Source organism: Myzus persicae, unplaced genomic scaffold (assembly GCF_001856785.1).
Source record: "Myzus persicae strain clone G006 unplaced genomic scaffold, MPER_G0061.0, whole genome shotgun sequence".
Lineage (NCBI taxonomy): Eukaryota > Metazoa > Arthropoda > Insecta > Hemiptera > Aphididae > Myzus > Myzus persicae.
In genome coordinates this window covers 150,677-169,171 of record NW_019101664.1, presented here as the reverse complement: position 1 = coordinate 169,171, position 18,495 = coordinate 150,677, and the positions used below count along the sequence as shown (strand labels likewise).

At 33.9% G+C, this 18,495-nt stretch overlaps 2 protein-coding genes across 2 annotated transcripts; both read left to right on the top strand.

Annotated features, from left to right (window-relative positions):
• The first annotated feature begins 2,516 nt into the window (after positions 1-2,516).
• Positions 2,517-3,938, top strand: LOC111029975 (tigger transposable element-derived protein 4-like). The gene has a single exon (XM_022309252.1). The coding sequence runs from the start codon at positions 2,565-2,567 to the stop codon at positions 3,549-3,551; it is 987 nt and encodes a 328-aa protein (XP_022164944.1). The 5' UTR covers positions 2,517-2,564; the 3' UTR covers positions 3,552-3,938.
• Positions 3,939-5,830: 1,892 nt separating this feature from the next.
• On the top strand, positions 5,831-14,182 carry LOC111029973 (AT-rich interactive domain-containing protein 1A). Its single transcript, XM_022309250.1, has 9 exons — positions 5,831-6,797; positions 8,354-9,221; positions 9,336-9,903; positions 10,077-10,179; positions 10,264-10,584; positions 10,953-11,302; positions 11,545-11,668; positions 12,292-12,503; positions 12,617-14,182. The coding sequence occupies exons 1-9, from the start codon at positions 6,761-6,763 to the stop codon at positions 13,436-13,438; spliced, it is 3,405 nt and encodes a 1,134-aa protein (XP_022164942.1). The 5' UTR covers positions 5,831-6,760; the 3' UTR covers positions 13,439-14,182.
• Positions 14,183-18,495: the final 4,313 nt, after the last annotated feature.

Genomic DNA, 18,495 nt, shown 5'->3' with positions numbered 1-18,495 from the left:
TAGATATATAGATATTTTACTATATTATAGTGTATACATAAATAACACATGTATACATAATGTACTGTGTTATAAAGTTATATAGTAGAGTTAAAAAATACCAGTCTAAGGTAATTAAATACATTTATACAAATAATAGGTACACAATTATATTAAAAACAATAATAGATAACTTTAGTTGGTTAAAATCAATAAAAAAAATGTTTAATAATTTTATATACATCTTAAATTATAAATATTTTATTATAAAAGTAATGTGTGATGTTATGGCTCAAAAACTTCACTAAAATATTACACATGTGTACATAATAAATTGTCTTATAAAGTTAAAAATATATAGTATAGTTAAAACATCAGACTTTGGTTTAATATACTACATTTATTCAAAAATTACATACAACAATAATTAGTCAATAAAAAAAACTAACTTTAATATAATGGTAAAATATGATTTTTTTTCATTCGGCTTTTTTAATTGAGTATCAATGAAAATTATTTTATTTCTAATTTGTAATCGTGCATGTGATTTAGACTTATTAGAATTTTGTATTAAAATTACAGTCTCGGTCTGGATTAGTTTTAAAATTTCGATAAATTTATACATATTAGGATGCGGAGACACAAATTACGAATGAGTATTAAAGAGTTTATTATCTTAATGTTTGATATAGGCATAGGCGGAGATCTTGTGAAATATTAAGGGGGGCTTAAATATTTGATGACAAAAAGACCCGTTGGGGCATTGCCCCCACACCCCCAACAAACTAATTTTTACATTAGATTTTACATTAGATCACTCATAAAAAATTGTTCTCGTTGACTCGTTATCATAACAACTTAAATAGTTACAAACATAAAAAAAAGAATAATTAATAAACGATTTAAATTTAAATATTTCAAACATATTAGAACTAAATTATTTATTAAAAATCTAAATCACAATCTCAAAAGAAATGTATTCCCAAGAACATCAAACAATAAGTAAAATATAATTTAGTATAAAATGGTCAATACGGTTAACGATTCATTCAATCGCGATAAACTTTACGATAGGTTTAATACAGCTATAGCGATAGTCCTATAATAGCTATCGCTTCTCGAGAATTAACAAAAATTAGGAAAAGAAATACATAATATTTTTCCCATCTAAAATAGAATGGTATAATATGTTATTCAATATAGATGGCCAATTGGTACAAAATATGTACAATATTAGGTATATAAACACAATATAACATTATTGTGAATTGTGACTTAATTGTACGGTATGTTACGGTAAATAATGAATTGGTAAATAGTGTGTATGTAATGTACTAGGTACACTTATATAATTGTGGATATAAGAATATAAAATAATGAAAAAAGTTCTGCAAACTGTACAAAATTACGGTATTGTTTGTTTAATATTCTTAGAGGTTCTTTAACTTCAAATCATTTATTTTGGGGGAACTAAGCCCCCGTAAGGCCCCCCCCCCCGATCTCAGCCTATGGATATAGGTTGTATAATGTGGTTTAATTGCGTCAAATATCAATGTACAAAAGTTATAAATTACGACTTTAAAATTACAAACTTATTTCATTACATGATATTTGAAAATGTTCGGAACCACTTATACATTATATTACTTGCCCATTAGGATGCAACTAGTATTATACCTTTTTCATTTACGATAATATTTTGAGTATATCGGGAGACAACTTGTTTATAAAGTCGGGCTCGGGACTATATTACAAGACTATATTCTACAGTGCGTAATAGTTTTTCCCGTAAGACACGTTTTTGTACTAAAAACACACTGGCTCTGATACCTTTAATAGTTTAATCATTAACTCGATAAATTCGATTTAAATAAAAATTGTTTTCGTCGTCGATCTAACTTCTCATTGTATCTATAATAGCGGGGCCTGTCTAACTGTGCCGAGAGCGAGGAACCAGGGGTGTAGGCCCTGCTCGCCCTTCCGTGGGGACGGCTTTCGGGCTCTGGATATACCTGCACTGGCTACACATAAAATAAAAAGATTTTATGTATAAAAATTAATACATGTAAACCAAGTACTTACCATCTTTTTGTTTTTCAAAACATATTTTATGTTTATTCATTTATTCCTTAATATGTACTCATTATTACAAAATGTCAAAATATTATTATGACTATGTGTCTATGACTATGTAGATATTATAGTTTTTGACAATACCTTTTAATATCGCCATTCTCTATTTTTCAGTTGCAGTATATTATTACAGTCGACTCTCGGTAACTCGAACCTCGATAACTCGAAATTCTTGATATCTCGAATAAATAAAATTCCCCTTCAAATAACAATAACACTTAATGTTTAAATAATCTTGTTAACTCGAAAATTAATTTGACAAGTTTTTGATATCTCGAATTTTCTTATCCAAATTTAGTACTAAAAATAGTTTATCAAGGCGATTATTTTTCGTAAAACCCGATCGTAATTTAACTCTTGATAACTTTGATACAATCAGTTTTAGTTCTGCCGTCTGTTCGTTCGGTTAATCGTTTATCGTGTGCGTGTGACAGTGTTAATCAGTGGTTATTATGGCTCAAAAAAGAAAATTAACAACATTATCACTTGCAGAAAAAGTGAACTTGCTTAAAATTATTGAAAAAGGCGAAAAAAAAAAACAAGACATAGCCAAAGATTTTGGAATTCCGGCGAGTACATTATCTACAATAATAAAAAATAAAGATGTAATTTTAAAAAACTTTAACGAAAACTCGGCAACTAGAAAAAAAATGAAACTAGGAGAATACTCTGACATAGAATCATGTTTATTAAAATGGTTTCAACAATGTCTTGACAGAAAAATTCCAATTAATGGACCTATTCTACGAGAAAAAGCTGAAGAGTTTGGACATAAGTTAGGGCATGAATATTTTAAAGCTAGCAGTGGATGGTTAACAAATTGGAAAATCAGAAATAGCGTTGTATTTAAACAAGTTTGTGGTGAAAGTGGCGCTGTAGATGTACAAAAATGTTCCGTATGGATAAATAATTTACCGAAACTCATCGAAAATTATTCACCAGACGATATTTTTAATGTAGATGAAACAGGATTATTTTTCAAATGTTTACCTGACAAAACATTCATATTTAAAGGCCAATCTTGTTCAGGTGGAAAACATAGTAAAGAAAGAGTAACACTTCTGTTAGGGGCAAATATGTCGGGCACAGAAAAATTAAGACCACTTCTGATTGGTAAGTCGAAAAAACCACGATGTTTTAAACAAATAAAATCATTACCATTAGATTATTATGCAAACAAAAAATCCTGGATGACGTCTGAAATTTTTAATTTGTGGTTAATGAAATTAGATAAAAAAATGGTCTCCGAAAAAAGAAAAATCTTACTTTTTATTGATAATTGTACTGCACACAATTTAACCTCGACTTTTAATGCTATTAAAGTGCAGTTTTTACCTCCTAATACTACGTCTGTATTACAACCATTAGACCAAGGTATTATAAATAATTTTAAAATATTTTACAGAAAAGAAATGGAAAAAAAATTGTATCGGCTATAAATGATACCAATCAAATTGTAATAAACATATTGGATGCTATACGGCTATGCGATAAAGCATGGCGACACGTAAAAAAAGAAACGATCGTAAACTGTTTTACAAAATCAGGTTTTAGAACTTCGACTGAAAATATTCTAGATGAACCTTCTGATGATAATAACGATGAATGGGATCAATTAAATCTTAATGAAACTTTTACGTCATACGTCAATGTCGATGAAAATTTGGAGATTTGTGGAGAATGGACTGAGAACGATATTATCTCCGATATATTAGACGAAGATAACGAAGAAGAAATTGAAGACCAACAAATACAATCCACCATTACAAATAAAGAAGCGAAACTTGCATTAGAAACATTACGTAAATATATTGAAGGCAATGAAGGTATGGAAGATTTATTTAAACCACTAGGTACTTTAGAAAATAGAATTGAGAACAATGTTTTAAATAAACAAAAACAATTAACTTTACACCAATTTTTTAAAAATGATAATAATATGTAAGTAGGAATGTAAGAAAACATTTTTTTAATTTTTTTAATGTATAATACTTTATTTAAAAATAAACATACTTTTTAAAAGTTTTTGATAACTCGAAATTTTTAGTAAGTCGAATTTTTTTTTTCCCCCTTGAACTTCGAGTTACCGAGAGTCGACTGTATTACATTATTAAAATAACAATTTTTTATAGGTTTAACTTATTGATTATTCGTGTTGGCATAGGCTGAATCAAAGAAATTAAACCTAGTAAGTAGTAGCCAGTATGTAGCCATATAGGTAATAAACAAAAACTCAACATAACGCATGTTGGATAGGTATCTAATTGCCTATTGAGTAATTATTTTGATTTTTGGGTTATTCTGCCTATGTTACCACGTTTTTGCGAAATATGTTATGTTAATATGTTCGAATTTTTATAGGCAAGGTAATTTGTATTACTTTGAATTTCATGATTCATTTTTAGTTCAACGGAATTTGATATAAGTTAAATCTTAGGCCAATCATTAACTCATTTACGGATATGACCACGATGGTCATACCTGCAAAATTAGTGGTTCTAGCAGAATTTTAAGTCAATGTTTGATAACATAAATATCAAGCTAGTAAAAACAATAAAATATTTTTTACTTAACTTCGAAGAGTTGAGTGTTTGGATTAAGATTTTAGGGCGATAAACCTCAGCTTATTTTCGAAGCTCATTGATTATTCTAAACAATTTACTATACTAACGTATTCTTAAATAAAGTTCAGGGGATCAGCATGCATTTAAAAGATTTTATGAAAAAGAAGCCACTATGTCTAAAACCACATATTATGTTTTTTTCACGGTTGCTGACTATCCAATATTCATAGGTTATATAGGTACCATGATATTTTTGCTTGCAACATTTGTGAATAAATTCTAGTCACGCCTGTGGATATAACCGAGAATTTTTCTAGCAGTTTTCATTGTATTTATTATTACCATTTAATATACCTATAACAGGAACTTGAGATATTTTTTTAATTGTTGGTATTATTATTTTAGTTACAATATAAAGATTGTTCTTTAATAAAATTCTTAATTTATTGTAGGTATATGTTTGTATACGGTATTGGCAGTAAGTGAATTGAGTTCCGCTCCAAATTATTTTTCCAACCATTTACGGTGATGTGGGTATTATTGTATTAAGATTAAGCTCTAAGTTAAAACTTTCAGCTGATACTTGGGAATGCAATATGCTTCAACACGAATCATGCCGTTTCTGAGAAACCATACGAACTTACCAGCTTTCAACATATAATAAGAGTACCGCGAGAGTCCGCTTCAGTAAATTATGGTATTAATATTATTTTAACAAATACTAAATGTATTATTGCACATCTGTACTGGGACAAGTGGTGCAACTAATAACTATACGCTGGACTTATGTAGGAACGTTATCTCGAACGTCAACGGTCGGTGGAGGTAAACCGTCGGCACGTACGGAGGCGAATCGCACCCGGTACCGGTGCACGCACCGTTTTGGAACGTTCGCTGCGCGTCGGTGCGGCGACGCCGTCGCTCGATTGCCTTCCACTCCGCACACCGCCACTCGTCGCCGACACCGCCGACCGATCCCACTCCCCCATAGCCGCAACACGAACGATCGTACCCACCGCCACTACCCGCCCGCCAAAACCACCCGCCAGTGCGACAACACCGCCGACCGCCCACCGACCGCTATTATAGCACATACGTATTATGTACACGGACGCACGGACGCACGCACGCACACACGCTCACGCGCGCGCACATTATTATCGATATCTCTCGGCGGCCGACGGCTACGGCGGCGATGACAAGGTAGCAGCGGCAGCGTCGGACGGCGTCTATCTCTATAATAATAATATACGCGCGACGGCGGCGGCAAACCACCAACCGACCACGACCACCAGTCAACACCGCGATTCTGCACCGTCTACCACTGCCCGCATCCGCGTACCGACATCGGCGGAACCGATCACCGTTTACGACTTTGCCGTAAACACGTCGCGGCTGAACGACGCGCGCGGAACTACTCTGGCGGTGCCTACCACTATGAGCGCGGTTCGCAGCTAGTTCCATTCCGTGATCCGATCGCCAACAGTTTATTTTATACGTTTGCCGACTTCGACGCCGCGGTAATTACAACTCGTTATTGTTATTGTTGTCGTCGTCGTCGTCGTCGTCGTTGTTGTGTTCGAGGCGCGCCCGCCGTAAGTACGCGTCCGCACTCCACTGCGCCGGTCGCACCGTTACCATTGTGGTGCAGTAATTTCGCCTGATAAACCGTAGTATTTTTGTTTCGTATGTGTACTCGTTACTGCCCGGAATACGCGCGACTGTGTACTCGGTCATTACACGTTTCGTCGTACCTCGCGCCGGCGATTTGTGACTGACAATATCGCCCGGTACTGTAATTTCAACTCAAAATACATGATATAATATAGCAAGTGAATAACGGTGGTCACGCGCTAATTCATTCGTTCGTTAGCGAAATTTTAAACATGTCTGAAGAGTCGACGGCTGCAGTCGATGCAATGATGGTGCCAGATACGAGTGGCAGTGGAGGCGGTTATCGTCACAAGCACTGGTACTGAAATCGACAACAGAAACTGTCTGCAAACAATCGCTCAAAGAGTGTAGAATTCACGTTTAGACATTGGAATTAATAAATATTCATCATTTACCGAAAAAAGACTAATATGAGGCAGGGACGTGGTGGCCAACGTAGTAAAAAGTGTAAGTATAAACTATAAATACTAAGTATTAACTTTTCAGAGTACCTACATGTGTAGTACATACATTTATTTATATATTTCTACAGTATGAGAGTTTGAGAGCTATTAATGACCAATGTATAAATTTAAATTATTCAATAATTGACACATCTTACTTTCTAAATATTAGTAGACACAGGTAGTTACACTTAGAAGTTAAATTCAATATTTATACAATATATTTTATATGTATAAATGCAACTTAAACAATTGGCAAATATTAATAGTGACTTTTTTTAATATTATGGGTATGGTACTATAACCAAAGAATACTACACTAAAGCACATAGTAACATATACCTACCTAAATATTACATTGTAATACCTATTTTTGTCTTAAATTGAAATTTTTTAACTCAAGGTATTAATATATAAATATATTAATATTATGCCAGTAACATAATAAATGTATTCATTTAATGGTCCACTTAAATTACTGGATCAGTCATGGGCCACTAAATCATTTTTTGAGCGGCCATTTGCTGACCATAGCTCATTAAATATTTAGTGATGGTTCATAATTCATGCAACCCAGCATTAATATTATACATTTAAATCTAAATATTAAGTACCTATGCATTGAAACAAGACAACTATTGAAGTACCTATATCAATAATTTAAGTAAATAGAAATGAAAATAGGATTGAGAGAGTATATAATTGAATGACAGCAAAGAATACAAAATATTATAACAATTGAATATCTGAAATGTTATGCCACCATAAAGATTAAAGTTTGATGCAAAGTTATGTTTAGATGGATGCTTGACATTTAACATTCTGATTAAACATCATTAATTTATGAAATCAATAAATATATTCTTTATAGTTTCTGTATTATTACAGGGTGCCTACTGTACTTGGTATTTTAATTTTAACAATTTAATAGATAATCCAATTAATGCAACCCAAACAATAAGATGAAAAACTAAAATATTAAACTTACAGTAGGTAGGTAAGCATCTATAAAATATATATAAAGTATTTTAATACAACAATTAAAAGACAAACTTTTAATACAACTTGCTAGGTAAGAAGTAATACACAAGGATATGCATGTATTTTTAAAATGTTCAGAATATAGCCACGAGTACAAATTATTTTTAGCAATTTAATAGATAATCCAATTAATTTTCCTCTCTTAACAATAAGAAGAAAAATTAAAATACTAAACTTACAGTAGGTAAGCATCTATAAAATATATATAAAGTATTTTAATACAACAATTAAAAGACAAATTCTTAATACAACTAGTTACGTATGAAGTAATACTCAAGGATATACATGTACTTTACAAATATTCAGAATATGGCTACGAGTACAAATTATTTTTGAAATTTGAAAATGTAGGTACAAAGAACTTATGTCTTAAAATGTATTAAATTTAAAAGATGAAGCCTTTGATAAAAATTTTCTACTGTTGCCTTTTAATAAAGATATTTTACCGTATATCAAATTAAAAAAAGTTGAAGTACCTACATGTTTATGATAATTTTTTTTCTTTCTTATTTATTTTAGCTGGATGCAGTAGACGGGGTGGAGGAGCTGGAGGTGGCAGTGTTGGCGGAGCCGGTAATGCAGGAGGTGGTGGTGGTTCAGCTGTAGCCTTAGCTGCAACTCTAGTAGATGATGGTATAGGTGGCGGTGGTGTACCTGGAGGACCTGGTGGTTCAGCAGCGGCCGCCGCTGCCGCAGCTGCTGCAGCTGCAGCGGCAGCGGCTTCCTCATGGAAAACTGGTGGAGGTCCGGGAGGACCAGGCAGTGGTCCAGGAGATCCATTTGGCATGGGATATGGAGGTGGCCCTGGAGGACCTGGAAGTGGTGGTCCATATCAGCAACATCATCAACAGCAAGGTCACCAGTCCCCATCATTGTTCCATCAGCAACAAGGATCTCCCGCGCCTGGTGGTGGCCCCTATGGTGGCGGTGGTGGTGGCAACAGTACTCCTCAACATCAACAACAGCAACACTATAGCCCATCAACTCCCGGGGGCGGTGGTTCTTCAACCCCTGTACCTTATGGGGGTGGACCAGGCACACCAAATAGCCAGCATGGAGGTGGCGGTGGACCATTTAATGGTGGTGGTGGTGGAGCTCAGATGCCTTTTGGATCACCGTCTTCAGTCAGTTCTGGTGGTGGGGGATTTGGTAGCGGTGGCCCCGGAAGCAATCGACCCGGGTCTGGACCTCCACCCCCTCAACAATCACCATTTGGCGCTCAGCAATTTTATGGTGGTAGTGGTGGTGGCCCCATGCCTCCAGGATCACCATTTAGTCAACAACAGCAGATGATGAATCATCATGGTGGTGGTGGTGGAGCTGGTGGAGGAATGATGAATGCCGCAGACACGGGCCCTGGTGGTCGCATGATGGTTGATCATCCATCGTAAGTTAATCATTATAAAACATAATTAATCTCTAACGCAATATTTAATGGTATCTTTATTCCTATCTCTGTACTATAATTAGTAGTAATTTAATAACTTGTTGTCATATCCAGATGTTTTCCATCATCAATGGTAGGAGGACCCAGTGGACCTGGTGGTGGTGGTGGTCGCCGAGGATATGGAGGACCGGGCGGATATGGTAGTGGACCACCTGGTCATCATGGTGGTGGACCACCAGGACATCATGGTGGTAGTGTATTAGGAGGTCCTCACAGTGGACCTCCGGGACATTTAGGTGGTGGCGTGCACCACAGTGGTCCCTCAGGACACCATGGAGGGCCACCTAGTGGCCCTCCTCATCACGGCGGTGGCGGACCCCCGGGACACCACGGAGGTCCTCCTCATCATGGTGGCCCACCCGGGAGTGGGCCCCATGGTGGACCTCCTCACCCACATGGCGGTGGCGGACCACCACACCACGGAGGTGGCGTTCCTCTTCATCCACACGGCGGAGCAGGAGTTCCACCACATGGGCCACCACATCATCCACATGGCCCTCCGCATCATGGTGGTCCGCATGGACCTCCACCACCTCCACACCCACATCCACCACATGCACATCATGTGCAGCCTGATTATCGGATATTTGAATTAAATAAAAGGCTGCAAAATCGCAATGAGGTAACATATATAATACAATTTATAATTATAGAGTTAAGATAAAATGTAATTTTGACTTATGAATTGGAAGAGTAATATGTCTATATAGTTGTGAAAAATATGAACAACTTCAAGTACAGAATGCATTTATATTTGAATGAATTTTATTTATACAATCCATTTTTTTGCTATAGGACAGTGACAATGTATGGTGGGACCAGTTTGCCACTGAGTTTTTTGAAGATGATGCCACGTTAACACTAACGTTTTGCTTAGAAGATGGTCCCAAACGATACTGTAAGTATAATAATTGGTCTTCAACTTAATACTATTTAGTACAATACTAATAAAATTTGTTTACTTTTTAACATATCTGTACAGCTATAGGACGGACCCTTATTCCTAGATACTTTAGGTCAATATTTGAGGGTGGAGTTACTGATCTGTATTATCATTTGAGAGCTAATGCCACCAAGGAGTCGTTTCATAATACTAGTCTTACTCTGGACTGTGATCACTGTACCATGGTGACCACTCACTTGACTTCAAACCCCGGTGGCGGGCCGCCGTCTTCCATTGCTCAGTCGCCAGGACCTGGTGGTCCGGGTAGCGTCGGAGGAGGACCCCCCGCATCACTTAATGGTGGTATTGGAATGCAGAAATCCTTGGTGGCCCAGGGTCCTCCGTCATCCCAGCAATCTGGTACGTGTGGTTAAATTGTTTAAATAATTACTTGTATACTTGTATATTGTAATAAATAGAATTTATGTTGGCAATATATTACAATTATTTATTAGTCTTTTGTAGATACTGAGCATTTAATAATTTTTATATATCTTATCAATTCACTATTGTTAAAATTGTATTCTTTAAAAAAGTTGGATTGTCTCAGAATATATTTTATTTTGTATTTTATTCTTAAAATATACCCTGTAGCTCAAATTGTTGCATGTCATTGAATATGCAAAAAAAATGTTTGTATATACATAAGTATACCTATACTTGCTGTTTAAGTGTTTAGTGTGTATCATTTTATGTAAGTATGTGATTAGCAAATTCTTTTTTTACAGTGCTTGGTGGTGGTGGACCGATGGGTGGTGCAGGAGGACCTCCATCGCCGCCCGTATATACCAGGGTGTGCACTGAAGGTAGGCTAACGTTGGAATTTACGTATGACGATATGATGCGTATTCGGACGTGGCATTTAGCGGTTAGGCAACACAGGGAATTGGTTCCAAGATCATCTGCAGCCGCAGCTGTTGCTGCAGTTGTTATGATGCAGCAAGGAGGACCTGGAGGTGGTGGTGATGGAGGGCCACCAGGTGGACCCCCACCACCTAATGCTGAAATTGTTCACCAACAAGTGGCAAAAAACATCACACGACAGGGCATTACTAACTCGACGCTTAATTACCTGAGAGTAAGTATTAAACAACTAGGCGCTTCTTTTAAATATAATATTTAATTCTCTTTAACAATGTTTTAACTAATAACGATATTCTACCTCTTTGAAAAGTATGAATTAAAATCAAAATTGAATAAAGTTGAATATTATAATATACATTATGGACCTCAAAAATGTTTCACCGTTTGCTATTGTGTATTTTAATGAGCTAAGTTATGTTAAATTAAACCTAATATGTATTTTATGTTCTTTAATAGCTATGCGTCATATTGGAACCCATGCAAGAACTTATGTCCAGGCACAAGGCTTATGCGCTTAGTCCTAGAGACTGTCTGAAGACTACCCTATTTCAAAAGTGGCAACGTATGGTTGCCCCACCAGGTAATATTAACATTAAAAGTATTATGGCCTATAAACACACCATGTTACGTAAATTTGTGTTTATAAGATGAGAAAACATGTAAATACACATTAAGTTAACTATTGAAAAATATAATTAAAAATAACTGGAACTGTAATATCCAAGAAAAAAATATGAACATAGTATTCTCTCTCACAATAAGAGTTACCTTAGATAGTACCAATTTTGTCATGTTCAATTTATCTGTTTTTGTTTTTATTGTTAGCTTTTGTTTTTGACAATTAACCCTGGCCAAACAATTGTTTTATCATACAAATCTATAAAGAATATTGAATCATGTATTTTAATTTATTTAACTATGTATCTACGTTGGCTACTTATGTTGAATTTGACATTATGGCTCATTTTGTGACTTAATATATTTGAATTTATGGTCTTCGCTGGTAAACATTGTTAACACTGTTTTTGTAATTCTTGTAAGTGTTTAATATGAGTACTAAGTATATCCTCTCTCTGTACTACAAAGACCGATTATGTGTATTTCCATGGTTGTTTTACACTATTAGCTATAAAATAATAATAAAACAAGTTATTTAATAGAATATAAAAAATAAATAAATTAATGTTTTGGTGTAATTAACAGAATCACAGAGACCAGCCAACAAAAGGCGTAAGCGGAAAGGAAGTAACTCTGGAGCTGGTGGAGGTCCTCCAACCACCCTCGGTGGTGGTGGACCTGGTGGCGGACCAGGTGGCGGGCCGACTGCTGCTTCAAAGAAACGGAGCCCAGGACCAAACGGTGGTGGTGGCGGGGGTGGTGGAGCCGGTGGCGCAGGGTTCAACCTAGCATCACAGGTACGGTTACGGTATATAAAAACATATGGCATTTGTAACCATGTGCAGATAATTAATATATTGTTGAACTTTGAAATTATTTCCATTTATGACCGTATATTTGTATCAAGCAGGACGTGATGGTTGTTGGAGAACCATCGCTGATGGGTGGTGAATTTGGTGACGAAGATGAACGTTTGATTACTCGACTCGAAAACACTCAGTACGATGCTGCAGCAGCGGCTGCTGCTGCTGCTGCCGCCGCTGCTGCGGCAGCTGCAGCTGCTAACTCAGCTGCAGCGTCAGTGATGGGTGTTGGCCCCGGTGGTCCAGGATCTGTTGGTTCAGCAGGAGGCAACGATCTGCAACAGCATATAGGTGGTGGAGGTGGACCTGGTGGTATGGGACCAGGTAGTGGAGGTGGGCCTGGTGGAATGGGATCAGTCAGTGGCGGTGGAGGACCAATGGGACCCGGAGGACAAATGAGTGTTGGTGGACCTGGAGGACAAATGGGACCTGGAGGTCTAATGGGTGGTGATTCTCTATTTCCACCACCCGGATCTGGTGCAGATGGCAGCGCCCCAGGCACACCAACTGGTGGTAGTGGTGGTGGAGGTGTGGTTTCTCAGTCATCCTCTTCAAATAATCCCAATGGCCTTCAGCAACAGCAACAAAACTCTTGGGTCACTGGACCTCCTAGTAGTGGTGGCAGTGGTGGGGGACCTCCAAGCGGTGGCCAATCAGGACAAAATAGTGGTGGTGGACAGCAGCAACAGAATCCAGGAAGTAATCCTGGAGCCGGAGGTGGATCATCTATCGGAGGTAATGGAAACCCTGGAAGCAATGGTGGACCAAATAGCGTTGGTGATTCAATATCATCTGGTGGTGGAGACAAAAAGTCTCCAGCGTCTGCCGCTTCCCAACAACAGCAACAGCAACAACACATGGGATTGTAAATAACACTGCCAATCAATACACATAATACTTAAAATGCCCTGTCATTTTTTGTTGATGTGCACACCAAACATACACAGTTTAAAACAAACAATGTTTATATCAAAATATTTACATCGCTTAATAAGTATACGCAAAAATCAGCGAATTTTATTGATTGTTTTATTTTTATTTTATATTATGATTATTATTATTATTATTATTATTATTATTATTATGATTATTATTATTACTACTACTATCATAATGTAAATACATTGACAATTATTACAATTGAAAAAAATTCATTTTTAGAATTTTTATAGACGCGGACAATTTTTGACTACTATTATTACTTAATATTATTACTATTCTATCAATATTGATTATACATTAATTATTATTACACTATTATGACTACAACAATATATTGTGTGTGTACATATTATTACTTGAAACGGTTTAAAAAAACAATTAAATTTTCTACAATTAAGATTTTCGTCCGCATTTAGATTTAATTAATTTTATTATTATTACTATCAATGTAAATATATAAATAAATCACGATAAGAATATGTAAAACATAATGATTGATTCGCGTTTAAGGGTTTTTATAACGTAATAGAAATATATCTACGATGAATTGTAATAATTATTCGTAAATATGATATATATATAATTACGACCAAGATTATTATTTCAACCAAATGTAAATGTGTATGATGTTTTTTGACTTGTGAACAATAATAAATCGTGTATAATATGAACAAATGTTATTTTATTAGAATGTGTTATAGGAACTATTGTTAAAAATACATTAATGTAATGCTATTTAAAACTAGGAGCTGTTTATGGAAAGTATTATGTTCTTGACATAAGTAAGTGCATACTTGTACAAATAACATGCTCATATATCTAGCTAGAATGATTGGATACAACAAATCATTTTATAAAAATTATTTGAATTTCAACATACTATTGAGGTACTGGCTAATATAAATATTCTATTGTAATAAAAAATTAGTGGCATTATGTAGGTCACCTACAGTAGGTTTTTGTGCTAGTGGTGTACCCAGGAGTTAATTATGTTGGGTGTTGGGGAATTCCAATTATCAATATTTAATAATTAATATTATTTTTATTTGGCCTTCAAATACAAGATGTATTTATTTATTTCAAATATACGGACTGTGTGTCTTATAATATTATTATGATAATGTATAGTGCAATTACAAATTAAAGTGTTATGTGTGTTAACTTCATAACTAACAGATTCTTTCCCAAATTTTTTATGGGGAAAAGCTAAAAAATGAATGTAATAAATTTTAACTTATTTAATAGGTAATATTAAGTAGTATTAAGGAAATGTTATGTAAAATTATTTTGGAAGGTTACTCACTTAAAAAATAATTGAAAAAAGTGTCTATTATAACCACAGACACCATTAATATATTGTACAACAACTAAAGATGTATATACTAATTTACTTAGTTTTCTATATATGTGACTACAGCTAGATATCTGTCTTGTTCTTATAATTGAAGTCAACTTCCATTTTCCAAGCTGGCATTATTAACTCATACATATATATTAATTTAGATAATATATACATTATACATATATGTCTGTTTAGTAAATGGAGGCTAACTTCAATTAATATTATATGTGTATAGGCACCTATCTACTTGTATAGTTGTATGTATAAATGATTTCAATAGATGTCATATAATATATAAATCATGAATCATAATATTCTCACATGTCCAACGTATAATAAAAATAAATTAGTTGGGTGCCTATTGCAGTTTAAATTAAATTAATTTAAATTTAGGTCTCCATCTTACTAACATAAAATATACCAAATTTTATGTTCAGATTTTCCTTAGTTGCTACTTTTACTAACTAAAAATGAATTGATAATTGACATATTATTCAAATTTAAAGTTAAGAATATAATTTTGGGACCACCTCAGGGTATTTTTGATATTTTAATTTTAAATAAAGACACAAATATCTATAATATATATTTACTCCCTCCCCTCGCCATAATTTGTATCTTTTCCTATGCCAAGTCGCACTAAGCATTTAACGAATCAATAGATTTAGTGGCCCATATAACTGATTTGGTCCATTCAATTTTATTGAACTAATAAATTAATACATTTTTGGCATTATTTTTTCTGTAACAGAACTTTTTCTGATTACATTAAAAAAATTATATATCAGTGATTAATGCTTATACCACCAATATATATATAGGTTACATTTTAATCAATTTATACATTTTATTTTGTTTGTAGTTAACTTAACCCGTATGATTGCCTCCGTCAAACGTAGACATTTTTTGCTGACTCATTTCCAGTGGCCTATATTTTAGTTTTACAGTTGCTATAGCAACAAAACAATAATATCGATGAAATGAATAGTCAAATCAGACTAGTCGCCTATAGCAACCGATGATTAATAATTACGTTACCATAGCAACCTTGATACAACTTTATTAAACAAGATTTTGCTAACTTATATTTTAAGATTCAACGTTTTTCGATGCAGTCGAAAAAATTTCAAGCACCACGCTATGAATGTCAGTGAAGTTGGCCCCCAACTTTGTCCAATCAAACTAATTTGGAATAATTTACACTCATTTTCAAAATTTTCAAATCACTCACTACTCCGCAACTTTTATTTTAGTAGTGGGGGACAACTTCCCGTAGCCCCACCTTCAATATTTTTCAAATAATTTTGCAATAATTAACAAACTTATGAGGAATCTTGTACTAAATTTTCAAATCTTAGATTTCAACAGGATTTTATGAATTTCGAACTCAAAATAATATACAGATTTTTGTGATTTTTAAGTATTTTGTCAAAAATTGAATTTAAGGTGCTAATAAAAAATGTGTTCTAATTATTAATTAATTCTAACAACAACTATCGAGTAACCTTGTATTACATTTTCAAGTTTTTTGACGGACCTAAAATGTTTTTAATGATATTAATTTTAAAAAAAATTATAATAATCGAAAATTGCATATGCCTATAAAGAGCTGAGTATGAGTCAAAATATTTGATTGAAAATTTTACGGTGTATAGAAAATGCTAATAAATACATTCAGTGATAATTTCATTTACCTACGATCATTTGTTTTATCTGTGTGGTTGTGTATCTGTAACGTACCAGACAGAAGTGGTGATGACCGACAGGTATACAATGGTATGACAGACTACATGAAATGTAGTACAAATTTGTAGTTACTACACACTTTGTGTCATTAGTAGGCAGATACAAACGAGTTTCAAATACAGATAAGTTCTTTTATTTACGACATGCAACAATAACTCTAAATTGCGTATACATTTCAATAACACAAATAGATCATTGTTTAAATGTTTTATTTTATGTTACCTGTGTTGAAAACAATTTTTAAGGGCATATTGTTTTTGTGTTTTAGGACATTAATAATCCAAAAACAACTTTTAATGTGACAGAAACAAATCTGTAACCTTTAGTACTCTGAATAAATTGTTACTTACATAATATTATAAATGTACATATCTAGATTGTACTACCTACGTAGATAAGTGCCTAAAATTAGAGTAACTGCTAACTTCTAACTTGTATACAATTACATAATTGTATAGGTAGGCACTTAAACTTGTCCACCCTGGATGTAGAAAATATTTATTTCCTATAAAGAAATATTAGCAATTATCAGTAATAGGGTATAAATACAATACTATCCTATGTATTTTTTATACTTTCAACTTCCTAGTCTAATTCCAACTATAGCTTCTTTAACCACTGCAGTTGTGAAACGTTGTGCATTTTTTTTAGGGTTTCCCTGTAGGTACTGACTGTACTGCGCTGCATTAATGGTCTCTCCTTGTGACCAGAAATCAATAAGGATGATTTCCATCAAAACCTAATGCTTGGATACCGTGATTTTTTCGTGGCCACCACTGTTTTGAAATACGATTGGCGTTTGGTTTTAGGGATGTAATCAGGCGTAATCAATAATACGATGTAGGTATGCAATGGTATAAAGTTTCATACAAGTAACATTTATTGATTTAGAACAACAAAATAACTAAAATTGTTATTTTTTATTAAACTACTAATGTCTATAGTACCTATCGTAAATATTTGAACTTGAAATACCATAACCAAATTGTTCATTTGATGTACATTTAAGATTTTCATATATATATATAAGACAGGGTTGGCTAACCTATGGCACGTTGGCCAAATTTTCACGGCATGCAAAAATAATTTAGTTTATTGTTTAATCTTGTGTTTAGAGGAAAAAAGATGATTTATTATTTCTAGAAAATAAAATTATCAGTCATAAAAGTTTGGAATTCACTGCTTCCAGTATAATATTTTGTACTATAAAAGAGTGTCTATTATTCCAAATAAACTCAATATTTGCGTTAATATACATACTTAATATATGAAATTGTATGCACTAGAGTGCACTATTTCAAATTAAAACATAGGTATAGTATTATATTTTTGAATGAAGCTAACTTTGCCTAATTTTCATTAAAACATTTAATACTTACAAAATACACAACTGATATTAAAATAATTTCAGTGATATTTGTACCTAAGTACCCCGTCACTTCCAAGACAATTTTTTTATAGGTAACTACTTATAAACATATATTACTAGCACATGAATTTTTTTTAAAACTTTGATTACAAAATGTTGGCACGTGACTTGCAGAAAAAGGTTTGCCACCCCTACTATAAGATCTACTAATACGGAACATTGTATTACATTTCCAAGCCTTAAATTGGAAATTTAATGAAATACCTCGTCATTGAGTAGGTCACTGTAACAAATATGTTAAATTTGAATTCAAAGATATATCATTGCAGACGGAAAACGATTCTGAGCTTAAACGGTATATCCAGTTGATTATTATATAAATTTATTGCTATTTGTTAGTAAAGTAATTACTAATTAAATATACTATTTATAGTAATACGTGTTGTATGTAGCAACATATATTTAGGTCAATGAAGCAAATAAGCTTAGACAACACAATGTAAAATATATTTATGGCAACTAAACGG

What these genes read in the sequence shown, in the direction of transcription:
- LOC111029975 (XM_022309252.1), top strand. Translation starts at nt 2,565, where the DNA reads ATGGCTCAAAAAAGAAAATTAACAACATTATCACTTGCAGAAAAAGTG.
- LOC111029973 (XM_022309250.1), top strand. Translation starts at nt 6,761, where the DNA reads ATGAGGCAGGGACGTGGTGGCCAACGTAGTAAAAAGT. An exon ending in AGATGGTCCCAAACGATACT is followed by an intron (nt 10,180 to 10,263) that starts GTAAGTATAATA and finishes ATATCTGTACAG; the next exon opens with CTATAGGACGGACCCTTATT. An exon ending in TCCGTCATCCCAGCAATCTG is followed by an intron (nt 10,585 to 10,952) that starts GTACGTGTGGTT and finishes CTTTTTTTACAG; the next exon opens with TGCTTGGTGGTGGTGGACCG.